The 16,129-nt window shown below is 32.6% G+C and overlaps 2 protein-coding genes across 5 annotated transcripts; one reads left to right on the forward strand and one right to left on the reverse strand.

Annotated features, from left to right (window-relative positions):
- LOC110012181 (uncharacterized mitochondrial protein AtMg00810-like) lies at positions 3,831–4,766 on the reverse strand. The gene has a single exon (XM_020695036.1). It carries the CDS (start codon positions 4,764–4,766, stop codon positions 3,831–3,833), a length of 936 nt encoding a protein of 311 aa, XP_020550695.1.
- On the forward strand, positions 8,485–13,163 carry LOC105164187 (GDSL esterase/lipase LIP-4). 4 transcript variants are annotated; one of them, XM_011082789.2, is made up of 5 exons: positions 8,485–8,838; positions 11,386–11,574; positions 11,673–11,830; positions 12,132–12,405; positions 12,745–13,163. In XM_011082789.2, the coding sequence occupies exons 1-5, from the start codon at positions 8,595–8,597 to the stop codon at positions 12,996–12,998; spliced, it is 1,119 nt and encodes a 372-aa protein (XP_011081091.1). In that variant the 5' UTR covers positions 8,485–8,594; the 3' UTR covers positions 12,999–13,163. The 4 variants fall into 4 exon arrangements, with proteins under 4 accessions (XP_011081091.1, XP_011081092.1, XP_011081093.1 ...); XM_011082790.2 differs by having other exon boundaries at positions 11,691–11,830; XM_011082791.2 differs by having other exon boundaries at positions 11,386–11,514.

The raw sequence follows: 16,129 nt of genomic DNA on the forward strand, positions 1-16,129 counted from the left end.
ACCAAGATATAATAAACGACCCACAAGGCGTCGATATGAATCTGGCTTGGGAAGCGGATCATCCGAAGTAGATTGAAGTCGCAAACCTTGTGGAAACGGTGTAGAAGCAGGTCGCGATTGACATAAGCCTGTATCACGAATAATGTCCATGACATATTTAGTCTGCGAGATATAAAGACCATCACTGCACCGAGCAATCTCCAACCCAAGAAAATACCGAGCATCCCCAATGTCTTTGATTGTGAATAATTTGTGAAGATAGGTCTTAACGTCCTGAATAGTAGAAATAGAAGGACCAGTGAGCAATATATCATCCACATAGACCAATAACACCATTGGTCCTGAAGGAGTATCCTTAATAAAAAGACAGTGGTCATGCACTGATTGACGAAATCCATAAGATGTAAGTCGAGAGGTGAACTCCACATTCCATTAACGAGATGCTTGCTTTAGTCCATATAGCGACCTGGTTAGCTTACAAACCAAATGAGGTGCGACCTCATATCCTTCAGGGGGAGTCATATAAATGTCTTCGTCCAAGTATCCATGTAGAAATGCATTATTGATGTCCAACTGCTGTATGGGCCATTCACGAGCTGCAGCAATGGCAAGAAAGAGTCGTACAGTCACAGTTTTGGCAACCGGAGAAAAAACATCCCCATAGTCTACTCCTTCAACTTGGGTAAAACCTTTAGCGACCAGACGAGCTTTATAACGATCTACTGTCCCATCAGCTCGCAGTTTGGTTTTGTAGACCCATTTACATCCAATTGTCCTCTTCCCCTCGGGTAAGGTGGTTAGTTCCCAAGTATGATTTTTCTCCAAGGCATCTAATTCAGACCGCATCGCATCTTTCCATTCCGGATGCACAACTGCCTCTATGAAGGACCTAGGTTCCTGCAAAACAGACAATGAAGCCACAAAAGACATATATGCAGAGGTAGTCTGAGATAGGGAGATAGCGGAGTTAGTGGATTTGGCATTACAGACGAAGTCATTGAGCCAGGTAGGTCGCTGCCTATTGCGAGCAGAGCGACGTGCAGAAATGAGGTGAGGTATGTCAGGCGACCTGGTAGGGGAGAAAGCTGGAGTAGATGACGATTGGGAATTACTAGGGAGGATATCAGCATGGGGAGAAACTACGGGAAGTGGATAGGAAGTTGAGGTCGTTTGCGAGCTGGAGTAAGGAAACTGATCTTCATAGAATTGAACATCCCTGGATGTAAAAGATGAAGAGTTCTCGAGATCGTACAATTTATAAGCCTTTTGGGTAGAGGCATATCCGATCATCACACATTTGCGAGCTCGAGACTCGAACTTATGTTTGTGAGGGCTAGTATTTGTGGCATAACATAGACAACCAAAAGAGCGAAGATGAGTGTAGGAGGGTACAGTACCATAGAGAAGTTCAAAAGGAGTTTTCCACTGAAGTAGTTTAGAAGGAGTTCGGTTTATGAGGTAGGTCGCAGTCAAGATAGATTCCCCCCAGAACTTTGTAGGTAGAGAGGCCTGGAATAGTAGAGCTCGTGCAACATCGAGTAGATGGCGATGCTTGCGTTCAACTCTACCGTTCTGTTGAGGAGTATAGGCACAAGAAGTTTGGTGAATTATCCCCAGTGTATGACATAGGTCGCGACAACTGCGATTTAAGAACTCAGATCCATTGTCAGATCGCATGGTCTTTATAGATCGGTTGAACTGAGTGTGTATGAGAGTAAAAAAAGTCTTAAGAGTAAAAGCGACCTGACTCTTATGATGTATGAGGTAGGTCCAGAGACTGCGACTACAATCATCCATGATAGTCAGAAAGTAGCTACAATTGGAAACTGTGGAAATTCTGTAAGGTCCCCAAAGGTCTACATGAATGAGGTTGAAAGGTGCAGCATATCGTGTGTTACTGCAAGGAAAAGGAATTCGTGTTGTGCTCTGCAATAATAATAAGGTATAGATATGCATATTGCTCAGGAATTTTATTTAATACTGTTAAAGGTACATGACCTAGTCTATGATGCCAAAAAGAAACATTACTGGCAGCAGAATAAGAACTGGAAGCATTAAGATAGTGGGTCGCAGGTCGCTGTATAGAAGGAGAAAGACACTCTTGCTTGGCGACATACAAGTTCCGTGAAATAAATCCCACGACCAGGTTTCTCCTAGTGACCTGGTCCTGCAAGATACAATTTGTCTTAGTGAAGTAAAAATGATAAGAATTGTTGCGACAAAGTTGAGTAACAGAAAGCAAATTTACAGAGAATGATGGAATATAGAGAACATCTTGAAGAACGACCTCGGCATTAAGATATACCTCACCAACATATGATGCATCTTTCTTTGTTCCATCAGGCAAGACAATGGTATAAGTTTGTGAAGGTTTAGAGTAGGAATGGAAAAGATCGAGGTTAGCACATATGTGGTTAGTGGCTCCAGTGTCTATAATCCAGTAACTCAGATCATTAACAGAGTGTTTAGAAACATTACCAGCAAAATCATCATCAGTGCATACAAAATTGGCAGAATTGTTAAGAGGGTCTGAGTGCATCTCCTCCTTCTGCATGAGTCTGATGAGATCGCTCATGAGTTCAGCAATCTGTTTGGTAGGAGCTCGTCCTCCAGCGATGTCCTTATTGTCTGTTGCTGCTCCTGCAAACCCTTTAACACCTGAACTAGACGCCTTTTCCCTTCTGTTATCATTTAAAGTCTTATACCAGTCTGGAGTACCATGAAGTTGAAAACAAGTTTCTCGAGTGTGTCCAGACTTATGACAGTGAGAACATGTTGTAGCTCGCTTGTCCACATGCGACCTCCTCCTACTTTGAACCTTGTTCGCAAATTCTTGCCTGCCATCCTTAAAAGCAAGATGCTATGCTGTATGACCAGAAGAGTCTGCGATATTACTGTGAATTAATCTTTGTTTTTCAACAGTAAATAGCATAGCAAAAGCTCGCTCCATTGTAGGCAATGGATCTTGCATTAAAATTTGGCTTCTTTCCGCATCATAAACTTCATGAAGCCCCATAAGAAATTGCAGCAGTTGGGTAGCTTCATCCTTTGCTGTAATGGCTCTGTTAACTCCACAAGAACACTCCCCACATGTGCAACTCGGTGTGGGGGACAAACACAGCAACTCGCTCCACAGTTTCTTAAATTTTGTCATGTACGCTGTCAGGGACATGTCTCCCTGAGCAATAGACGCAATCTCCCGTTGGAGATGATATACCATAGGGCCATTGCTACGCCCATATCTGGCTTGAATTTCAAGCCACAATTCACGGGATGATGAGACATACATAAATCCTTCAACAAGATCTCTGGAAATAGAGTTCCAGATCCAAGAGGTGACCATCAAATCCACTCGCCTCCATTGTTCAAAATTCGTAGTACCAATCATGGGTCTAGGAAGTGACCCATCAATAAAACCAAGCTTCATCTTGGTTCCGAGTGCAACATACACTGCCCGACTCCAGGGCAGAAAGTTCGTGCCATCTAGCGGTGACGAAGATAAAACCATACTTGCATGTTCCGAGGGATGCAAATATAAAGCATCCTTTTCCAATTGAGTTAACTCCTGCTCATTAGTGAGATCTGCCATGGCTCTGATACCATGTAGAATCTTGAAAATAACTCAAAAGAGCAGGAAATGAGAAATACGAAAATGATAAAAGGAAAAGCTCTCTAAATTTAATATGTTGCAGAATTACATTTAATGTATGTCATAAACAAGTATTTATAGTACAAATATTATAACTACTTGTAATAAAACTAACAAATGGATAAGAAGGAAAAACTGTTAAGAAACTAAAAAACTGCCCTAAAACTGTAATTAACTTCCTTCAAGTGACAATTTCATTAGCTGTTGTTGTATTCAAATTCTCAACATCCCCCCCACAAGTTGGACCTGGTTCGATAGCAAACAAGCCCAACTTGCTCAACAAACTCGTGAAGGCAGATATGGGCAACACCTTAGTAAAGAGATCAGCGAGCTGTAGCGAGCTCCGAACAAAAGAGGGGGCAATGAAACCTTCTTTATAAGCATCACGAACTAAGTGACAGTCCATTTCTATGTGTTTGGTGCGTTCGTGAAAGACAGGATTGGCCAGAATGTGTAATGCCGCTTTGTTATCACAAAATAGATCAATAGGAAGAGAGGTAGACATACCGAGATCAGTCAGAATATAAGAAATCCAACGTAATTCGCAGACAGTAGCAGCTAGACTACGATACTCAGCCTCAGCTGTCGATCGAGATACCGTACACTGCTTCTTAGTTTTCCAGGAAATCAAAGCTGGTCCAAGAAATATACAAAAACCTGTAAGTGATCGTCTGGAATCTGGGCAGGTCGCCCAATCGGCGTCGCAATAAGCTGTCAGTGTTAGTGAGCTCTGTGAGGGGAAGAGGAGACCCTTTGACGGACAACTCTTAAGATAGCGAACTACATGCAGAGCCGCTTGCCAGTGCGACTCGCACGGATGTGTGAGAAACTGACTAAGTTGCTGAACGGAATGAGAAATGTCTGGACGAGTGAATCCAAGATATAATAGGTGACCCACGAGACGACGATACGAATTTGGGTTAGGGAGCGGATCATCTGAGATAGAGTGAACCCTCAAACCTTGTGGAAGAGGTGTAGAGGCTGGTCTTGACTGACATAGACCGGTATCGCGAATAATATCCATAGTGTATTTGGTCTGCGAGACATAGAGACCATCATTGCATCGAGTAATTTCTAGCCCAAGGAAGTAGCAGGCATCACCAATGTCTTTGATCATGAATAAGGTGTGGAGGTAGTCCTTCACCTCCTGAATGATTGAGATCGAAAGACCAATGATCAATATGTCATCAACGTAGACTAGCAACCCATTAGTCCTGAGGGTGTGTCCTTAACAAAGAGATAGTGATCATGCATTGATTGGCGAAAGCCGTAAGCGGTGAGTCGAAGGGTGAACTCTACATTCCATTGATGAGAGGCCTGCTTCAGTCCCCTTCAAGTGACAATTTCATTAGCTGTTGTTGTATTCAAATTCTCAACAAAACTGAAACCTTATACAAATTATTGAATGGCCTCACTATTCAACCAAATACACCACAAGGTTATTTTGCTAAATGAACCATTGCTCAACCTAATAAATAAGTGAAAGTGGAAATAAGGAGAAGAAAAAAAAAAAGCCATAAATATTCTTGTTGTGATGGAATAATTTTCAAATTATGTTTTACCATTGGCGTTCAGAATATTTTGGAAATTATTTTTATAAATTTGGTAACATCACATTTATGTATTTATTTAGGACTTTTATGTATTTTTTTTAATATACTTTTATGAGTTGTGATTTATGATATTGTTATTTTATTTGGTTATATTTTAATTTTTGTTATTAGGATATGTAGGGCGACAATAATTAATAATGATTGATTTTGAGATTTTTTAACATATTTTTTAATTTACAGTTATATATAAATATATTTCATTTAGTAAAATGATCAAATGATGCACTTGGTGGAGTGGTGTGGCCACCCAATCTTTTGTACAAGGTCTAGGTTTTGACTATATAATATTATATGTTATCAAATATCAATATTACAAAAGCCATTTTTGTAAAACATGTATTTGGACTTTATATTAAAAAATATTTATTTTTTAAGCCCATTTAATGATTGTCTCAATTTTTTATTCATTTTTTCTCCCCTTTTTCCTCTTCTCTGTTTTCTCTCCCCTTTTTGTTCGTTCTGTCTTTTTGCCTTTTATCTCTATTATCTCTAAAGTCGATCCTTAGCCTTTTTTAGATTAAGTGTTTCCGTGTTGGATTAATATATATGATCTTATATTTTAATCTACTTAAAATTGTGGAGAGTGTTGGTGGTATATGGTGCATAATGTTGATTTTTCTTACTTATTACATACAAACACTTGTTTCATTTCTTAATTTTTGTTAATCTCAACATTTTATATTTATTATAAATATTTATAACAAAAATACCACCAAACAGTCTGCAACCGCACAAAACCGCACATTTGATTTTTCTTTTATAAGTGGCAATTTAAAAAATTATTTTATAAAACCGACAATGGCAATTTGATTTGAAAATAAGCTTAAAAAAATCGAAATCGCACCATAAGCACCCCTAGTTTCAACCCCTTTTGGCAGCAAAAATGGGTTTTTTTTTCTCCACAAATCCGTTAAAACTAACGGTTAAATAACAACGGTTAGATAACAAAAAGGGACGAAAGTTGATGAAATCTATAAACTTGAGAGATTAAATTTGATGAGGGAAAATATGATGTACCAAATCTGAATAAGTGGTATAGTTGAGGGGCCAAAAGTAATGTTTACCCTACAACCAAACAAAGTCAACAAAAATTCAATTAGACATTTCATCAAACACTTTGAAAGCAAAACTTGCTCAAAAAATTTCTTTTACAAATTGTCAAAGAAATTTACGAAGAAGAAAGCGAAGGTGTGCCGTGTGCCGACGAATTCGACGTGAATAGAGTTCTGCAATTTTTTCTTCACTGGCGCGAGAGAGAGTTAGAGAGAGAAAGAGTTCTCAATTCTCACATATCTCCTGACTTTATCTCATTCCTTTTCTTTTTTATTTCTAATTTTAATGAGTTAATTGATTTATTTATTTAATAAATATAGAGATAACCAATATATTTATTTTATATACATTGAATAAATATAGGGTTAAGATAACCAATAATAAATTTATTTTATTGTAGTGGATATAAATATAACAATAAAATTCATAAACATTATAATATAAACCAGAATATATACCATATTTTAATATCATCCAAAACTAAAATATGATATATTTGCTGACAATTCTAGTATATGATAAATTTTGAAATAAATGCATTTTATTGTAGTGGATATTGAAATTATAATGATAAAGTTCATATGCATTATATTAAATATTTATTTAGAAAAAACTTATCACAACGTACTAAATTGTTGATTAAACTTATTTTTAGATAATATGAATTAGAATATCATATTTTAATATCATCTAAAAGTAAAATCTGATACATTGACTGACACTTCTAATATATGGTGAATTTTGAAATAAATGCATTTTGTTGTAATGGATATTAAAATTATAACGATAAAATTCATATGCATTATATTAAATACTTATTTATAAAAAATTATCAAAATATACTAAATTATTCTTTAGGCTTATTTTTAGATAATATAAACTAAAATACCATATTTAATATCATTTAAAACTAAAATATGAGATATTAACTAATAATTATAATTTATGGTGAATTTTAAATATTTATTTACAAAAAAAAATATCAAAACTTATTAAATTGTTGCTTAAGCTTGTTTTTTAACAATATAAATAAAAATACCGTATTTTATTATTATATAAAATTAAGATAAGATATATATTAACTAATAAATCTGTCATATAGTGAATTTTGAATACAAACTTGATATAATATTGAATATGTACTTAAATAATATTCATAAATTAAAAATTAAAAAAAAGGTGGCTCACGAGCTCATGAACATAAAGAGCTCGAGCAGGCTCAAATCGAGCTCATGAGCCGGCTCGGCTCATCTTGCACCCCTCATATAGACAATTACAAAAAAACTATACTTTCAGATTTTTAGAAGGGTCTAAGCGTAATTAACCAAAAATAAAATAAGGACAAAATTATATTTTTGATCCTGTAACTGTAAGACGTTAGCACTTTTGGTCTTACACTGCCTCCATTCACATATTTAGTCTTTTTTTAACAAATTTAGTCTCGAACATCTCATATTTGATCATTTTTAAGCAAATGTAGTCACGTGTCGACAACTTTGGTGCACTACGGCATATAATTACAGGAAAGTAAATGAAATCCACTCCCATATAAAGGAGGGCAAAATTTATCGAAACAGGACTAAATTTACCAAACATGATTAAATATATAAATAGAGTAAGTTACAGAGCCAAAAGTACGAAAAACCTATAATTACAAAACAAAAAATACAATTTTTTATAAAATAAAGGGTAAATTACAACTACCTCCCCTAAGGTTTGACATAATTATGAATATCTCATTTTTATTTAAAAAATTATAAATATCCCCCTCAATTCAAAAATAATTATGTAACCCCTAAAAGGTGAAGTGGATATACTATTTTACTCTTGTTGAATTTTTTTTTAAAAAAAATTGAGGATGGATAAAATAAATAATCTAGAGGGAATATTATTTTTATAAAAATATTTTAGAAAATTATAATATATATATATATAAAATTATAATGTATAATTTAAAAGAGCATTTTGGTCAATTCACCATAAAAATTGAATGAAAACTTAACAGAATTGGCTCACTGTTAGATGGACGTTAAAATTAAGGAAGTATTTGTAATTTTTTAAACAATGATGATGTATTTATAATTATATAATTTTTTAGGAAAGATGATTGTAATTTGGCCCGAAATAAGTAGAAGAATGGACATGTATAAGTATGCGGTCCCATCCCAGAGATATCTTCACCTGAATATCTGATTCACTCAGTTTGGAGTTGGGGAGGATAAAATCATACAGCACAAGCATTCAGTATTGTCCACACCTTTGTTTCTCAGAAAGCAAAAATGTGGACAGCGGAGAATGGCTCTTGGGCACTTCGTTTGCTGGCATTTCTTGCTCTCATCAACCTTGTTCTTCCTCAATGCACTAGAAAGACTCCCGTGATTTTCAACTTCGGGGACTCAAACTCAGATACCGGCGGCTTCGTTGCCGGACTCGGCCTAGACATTGCTTATCCCTACGGCCGCGCCTTCTTCCGGCGGCCAACAGGTCGAGCGAGTGATGGGCGTCTCGTCATCGATTTTCTCTGTAAGTTGATCCTTCTTAACTTGGTATTGGAATTGTAATCACAAAGTACGCTGTCGGAAATTATGGATTCCAAATATTTTCAAGGGTAAATTACAACCACATCTCCTAAAATTTCACATATTTATGAATATTTTCTTATTGTTTAAAAAATTATTAATACCTTTTAATTTTAACGGTCATCTAACGATTAACCCAATCTATATTGAATAACTTAAAATTAATTAATATTCAATAAAATCGAATGATTTGAAATCATTTGAATTTAATACAATTCAAAAAATCTGTTATTGAAAATTTAAAATTCATGCTTTTGTATCCATCGATCCAAACATAATTTTAAATAATTATGAAAATAGTGTTTGGTAAGTAAAGGTTAAAAATTGCATTTTGTATTTAATATTTAGTAATTTTCCTCACAAGTTTTATGAAATTTTCGTAAATAGTCCCAATTTTTGAATTTTAATTCCAAATTTCTTCTTCAAACTAATATTTTGGATTGATGTTTGTGAAATCAACGGTGTGAAATTCACTAGAAGTGTTGACAATTGTTGGCTCTATTATCAAAATTGCAGTAAGTTAATCTAGAAAAAATATATATTGTTCCACATTAAATAATCAGCCGTCCAACATTGACAGAGCAACAAATTATATATATATATATATATATATATATATATATAGAGAGAGAGAGAGAGAGAGAGAGAGAGAGACGTGTGTGTGCAATTAAATAATATAGCATGTGATTTGAGACAACTATGACTTGCAACAAAATTAATTTTTTAGGGTGAAATGTCATTTTCAGGGAAACAATAAAAATATATGTTGATGAAGTGTAATTTAATTGATAAAATTAAGTCATATAATTTTAAAATTATGGGTTTGAACTCCAAACGTGCAAGATGTTTCTACTTTAATAGAGGTGTTCAATTTGATTTGATTACACAAAAATCTAAAAAAAAATTAACTGAAAATTCAATTCGATATTCAGTCAAAACCGAATTTTTTATTCGATCAATTTTTCATCAGTTAATCAAAAATTGCACGACCCCTATACTTCAATATTAGGTCTTTATTATATGAAGTTATCTTATAAATAGTATATGATTCTTATTATTGTTTGTTGATATTTATAATTATAATCAATTTATTTTTTTAAATAAATTATGAAATAAATCGATAAACTATAATTAATTTAGGTGAAAACGATGAATTATTATTATTTAAAATAAATCGATTACAATTATTAATGTCGAATATTTATATTTAATAAAGATAACTATAACAATCATACTCTAACCAATAATATTAAGTAAATTATATCTAAACAATATCTACTATTACTACAAATATATATATGAATTTTGAATTAAGAAATATATAACTTTTTCAAAATTGGGCCATTTTGAAATTCATGAAACGGGATAAAAGTAGCAAATGTTCCAATCTTGTAGGACCCAAATTGCAATATTACTCCAGTTTGCTCCCTCCTGATAGCCACGTGCTATCCAGGTGACTTTATTCGTTGAAAAACTTACAAATAAAGATTTTTGCAATTAATTTATCTGTGATTTTTCTTTGTTCTCTTTTTTTTCTTTTTTTTTTTTTTTTTGAGACTAGAGATGTAAATGATTCGAATTGAGCCTAACATATTATTTTTTAGATTTATTTGAATTATTATCGAATTTTAAAAATTGTGTTTGAATTTAGTTTGATTATTATTCTAATCGAGCTGAAACGAGCTTTAATTCGAGTTTGATTTGTTAAATTTAACAAATCGAGTTCCAATGAATTTTTATTGATCGGTTTCAATATAATATCGAATAGTTTAATTATTTTTTCAGCCCTAGAGGGACATTTTTCTATAAAAGAAATATCAAAATACTTTCTATTATATTTATACTATATAAAAAAAGAAAATTCTATTTTCATTCATAAATAGCAGTTATTTATACCATGATATTAATTTTTTAAATTAACAAAAATATCTATATGTATTTTCAACCACCGGAACTCAAATTCATTTTCCCATCTATATGATCTATATTAATCTATCTATACTAATATGAACATTTCACTTACACTATTTTTTTTATTGTATCGATAATATCTCTAAATTAATTTTATTTTATTATTTATTTTTAAATATAATTTATTAATTTTATATATTTTATTCTTATTTATAATATATTTTAAAATATAAATAATTATTTATTATATACACACAGGGATATCGTGCCATAACGACTAATTTGAAATAAAGTAAGAAACTCCCTTATAAAATATGGTAGTACTACACGTGTAATTTGTGCGTTTATGAAAAATTTGCAATAACAAAATACTATTATATATATAATATTATATTTGCAAGAATGTATTTATTTATAAATTGTATTTTTTAATTAATTGATATATAATCAATTCAAAAAATACAGATAATTTTTTAAGTTGCATTCTGTAAAATTATGTCTGCGGAAATCTCGTGTCACTATTGCTAATATATATATATATAAAGAGATATATCAAATTTGCTTCCATGTTATCTCACAGGTGAGTATCTGGATACCCGTTACTTGAGTCCGTATTTGGATTCATTGGAACCCGATTTCACAAACGGAGCGAATTTTGCAATAGTTGGCGCCGCAACTCTACCCAATTCTATTCCCAGCTTCAATCTCGGTATTCAAATCCTTCAATTCAAACATTTTTATAACCGTTACGTAGAACTCCACTCCAGAGGTAAAACGATACGAGTTTTTATTATTATTTATTTATTTGCTTCGCCATTTCATATCCTTTAAAAATGATATTTTTTTAGTTCGGAATTAATGAATTAGGTAAGCCGAATTTCTTAGATAAGGACGACTTTAAAAGCGCGCTTTATATATTGGATATTGGACAAAATGATCTGTCGGGTTCATTTTGGTCCCTTTCATATGCTCAAGTCATCGAGAGGATCCCTTCTTTCATATCTGAAATCAAGGATGCTATGTGGGTGAGCACTCTTTTCTTTTTAATCTATTTCCCTGCTTTCGTACAGAACGTCATTTTTGGCTCAAATTATTTAAAATATTTTATAAGTTCCAGCGACATGTAATAAAATATATTTGAAGTTAATAAAATATCAGAATTTATTACGAAAAATATTTTTTTAAAGTGTTTGGATTAAATTAAGGTAAATTACAACGAATTTACCAAAAAAAATTCATAATTACAAATATCCCCTTATTATTTAAAAAATTACCATCGTACATTGTGTAGTCGGGCTATGCATTCATGGAATGTATGTAATTTAGGGCATATATGCAGTTGGTGGGAGGAATTTCTGGGTGCACAACACAGGGCCGTTGGGTTGTTTACCTCGAGAACTTGCGATTAGAAGCAATAGAAATGTGAGTGATTATGATGAATATGGATGCATCACGTCTCTGAACCAAGGGGCAAAAGCATTCAACGCCAAGCTAGAAGCTCTTTGTCAGCAACTGCCATCTCAAATGGAGAATGCTACCATTGTCTATGTGGATGTCTACTCTATCAAGTATGGTCTCATAGCAAATTCCACACTTTATGGTGAGTTTTCTTTTATATAATTATATTTTATCATTCTGACTATGTCTGTCTTTACTATCTCAACTTTACGAAATTTGCACTTTGCCACATATGATTGTTTTATTATCGATTTTTTTTGCTGGAATTACATGCAGTACTACATATGTGATGTGATGTTTTCACTATCTAAATTGACTGTTAGGATGATTTCGATAAACATGCAAAAAAATAAAATTTTCCGTCACTTATATACATAATCAGTGATTATTTAATTTTTTTCTAGTTCTTTTTTGTTTCCCCATAGTGATTGTGCATTTTAGTTATTGAGTACATTTTTGGTATATTAATGTGGATTTAAAGGTTTCAAGAATCCATTAATGGCATGTTGTGGGTATGGTGGAGCACCTTACAACTATGAGGAGGGCAGAACATGTCTGGGCAGTGAACATACAGTGTGTGAAGAAGGGATACAACACATAAGCTGGGATGGAGTTCACTACTCGGAAGCTGCCAATGCTATTGTTGCCTCCAAGCTACTTTCCACCCATTATTCCTCTCCTCCCCTTCCATTTGATTTCTTTTGTAGCACTGCCACATCCTCTTTCTATCACTAAAAAAAATATGATTTTTTGCTACGATTAATTAATATAGCTAAAAAAAATCATGAAAAATACAAAATATTCATAATTATTATTATTTATTTTTGTAAGTGTAGCCAAAACATTCGCAATTGAAAAACTACGACAAAGGTTTTGGCTATGGCCAAAAACCATAGCGAACATTAATTAATTATGGTAAAAATTTAAGTTTTTTATTTTATTTTATTTAACTGTGGTTAATAGTATTGCTTTATTATGATTTTTAAGTTGTGGTCATTTATAGGGTAGCGACAACTCAATTTTCTTTTAGTCAGTTTGCTTATCTATACTATTATAAAGAGAGCTTTCTGTCGTACCAATTTTTGAATACTTAAATTCATTTCTATTTTTCAAAACAAATTTGGTCAGATCAGTAATTTTAAAGTTTTTTATAATCTCACAATTTTATTAAGAAAAAAAAAAATTTCTCTCACCCACCACTCCATATTCCTCTCTCTGCAAACTTCTCCATGTCTTTAATAAACTTATCATTACAGTATAACTTTTTTTGTTCAAATCAACATCACAATTTTTTCTATATGCTCACGAAAACTGCGTGCAACAACAACTTATACTAAGAGCTAAAAGTATACCATTAATCCAACACCCAGCTTTTTATTTTACTCCACTTAAGATCTGTAAGCATAAACTACACACAAACCTAAGCATGATGCATTAGATGTTCACAATCACCAAAACAATTAATGTTTACAATTTAAAAAAAAAAAAAAAAAAAGAGTTTGAATAAGGTGTTTAATTAATATGTATTATCCTAATCCCTTGGATTCTTAAGTCCGTGTTTGGATAACATTTTCAGGTAAGGTTGAGGCTTCTTCATCCACTGCTTTTGGTTTGCTTGTTCAAAAACGCTTCTAGCTTGTCGTCCAGTTCTTCCACCTGCACATTCCGTCCTCATACCATAAGTTTTCATGTCCAAAATATATAATTTTGATCTGCAAGTTTTAGTTTTTTTTTTTTTAAAAAAAAATTAATGAATTATTTTTAACTTCAACACTCGTAATTACTTTTTGGGATTTTTCCCCTCTAATTTGTCTTATTTTATCAATATTTTTTTATAAATCAAAATATTTATATTAATTTATTACCTTATATATTTATATATTTTGAATCATTTTTAACTCTAAAACAAATAATATAATTTATGAAAATATTTAATTTTAAATAAATTTCAAAAATTATGCACATATATATATAATGTGCACACTTACTAGTACCAACAAAGGTTGGTAGGGCTGAAGGAATAATTAAACTATCGACACTAGATTTAGATCGATTGATAAAAATTCGTTTGAACTCGATTTAAATCGATTGATAAAAACTCGTTTGAACTCGATTCATTAAATTTAACAAATCAAACCTGAACAAAAAAAATTGTTCGGTAAACTTTTGAGCTCGGCTCGAGTTCGATTCAATTAGCGCAAAAATAATACAATATAGTTAAAAATATTAAATTACTCAAGTTTGATTCCATTAAAATTCGTTTGAACTTGACTAAAATAATAATCAAATCAAATTCAAACATAATTTTTAAAATTTGATAATAATTCAAATAAATTTAAATAATAATGTGTTTGACTCAATTCGAATAATTTTCATCTCCAAAGGTTGGTGACATAGATATAATATCTCAATTGGATAAAAAATAAAGCTGGCATCTTCACGTGCGTCCTATCACGCCCAACTACTACAATTATTATTTGAGTAATGCTGCCCCACAGGCCACTACAAACTGTACCATCATAATTCCTATTTTCATGTACCTCATTATTATTATTATTATTTATTACAACAAATGAAAAAATAAAAATGACACCTCGTAAAAAAAGAAATTGCAACATGTTGTACGTGTTCCTATGTGATTCCTACATATGATTTATCGGTACTAAAAATTAAGATCTAATAACGTAAAAAATATATATAAAAAAATAATTTACTCATTTATAATATTAAAGAGTAGTCGCATTTTTCACATATATATAGAGGTACGTAGGTCAATAATTGAATTTGGTAGTGAGATTAGGGAATGCACCTTGTCCATCAAATCTTCAACTTTTTGTGCATCTTTAGCTGTTTCTTCAGCCAAATCTTCCACGAAATGAACAACCTGCTTCAAACCACCTTCTGGCAGCGCTTCCGCTATCTCTTCCGCCGCTTTGTCCACCTCATCCGCCACCTTCCCCACCGCGTCCGCTATTTTCTCCACCGTCTGGGCCGCCATATCAACCTCCTCTACACACATTTTAAACTTTTCATAACTCAAAATCTATATACCAAATATATATATATATATATATATATATTTGGTATATAGATTTTGAGTTATGAAAAGTTTAAAATGTGTGTAAAAATCATAAATAAATAAATATTACCTATCACATCATCGTCAAATAAAATCAATACAAAAATTTAAATTTTATTCGTAATTGATTAATATTCCTGTAATTTTATTTCATGACCAAAATATTTGCCATAAATAAATAATGTTTTAATCAACTTTGCTTATAGAAATTTTACTTTTAATCATAATAACTAACCATAATAAAAAATTATTTTTTCCACTTGAAAAATTAATTTTGATAAATTAATTATGGGGTGACCATTTGTTTATATTCAATTTTCAAAGTACCGGATTTTACAAGTAATAGAGGTGTATTTACGTATATATATAATTATAATTATGGTTAATAAAAATATAAAAATAAAATAATACAAGTAGTCTAACCATGGATTTTCTCCGAGGTGGGGAAGCCCGGGTATTCCAGGCAGAGAAGAGAAAGAAGAGAGAAGATCTCCGGCAGCTTCCGGCGTAGCATTCCTTATGGTTGTGAATTTGTACTTGTGTGATGATGGGCTGTTTACTGATCTTCTCAGAGCTGCAGATCTCTGCAAATAATTACTCCGGCGAAGAAAGGAGCAGTGCCCTTCATTCTGGAGAGCTGATGTGGGTGAATATTTGAGATCAGTTCTGCGGGAAATGGTGGTGGTGTTGAGAAGAAGGGCGGCGGCGGCGGCGGCCATGGATTCTGCTCCGACGGATCAAGAATTAAAAATGTGGGGAGCTGTGAGTTTTGTAAGTGTGAGTGGAA

Source organism: Sesamum indicum, linkage group LG6, assembly GCF_000512975.1.
Source record: "Sesamum indicum cultivar Zhongzhi No. 13 linkage group LG6, S_indicum_v1.0, whole genome shotgun sequence".
In the NCBI taxonomy this organism is placed as follows: Eukaryota; Viridiplantae; Streptophyta; class Magnoliopsida; order Lamiales; family Pedaliaceae; genus Sesamum; species Sesamum indicum.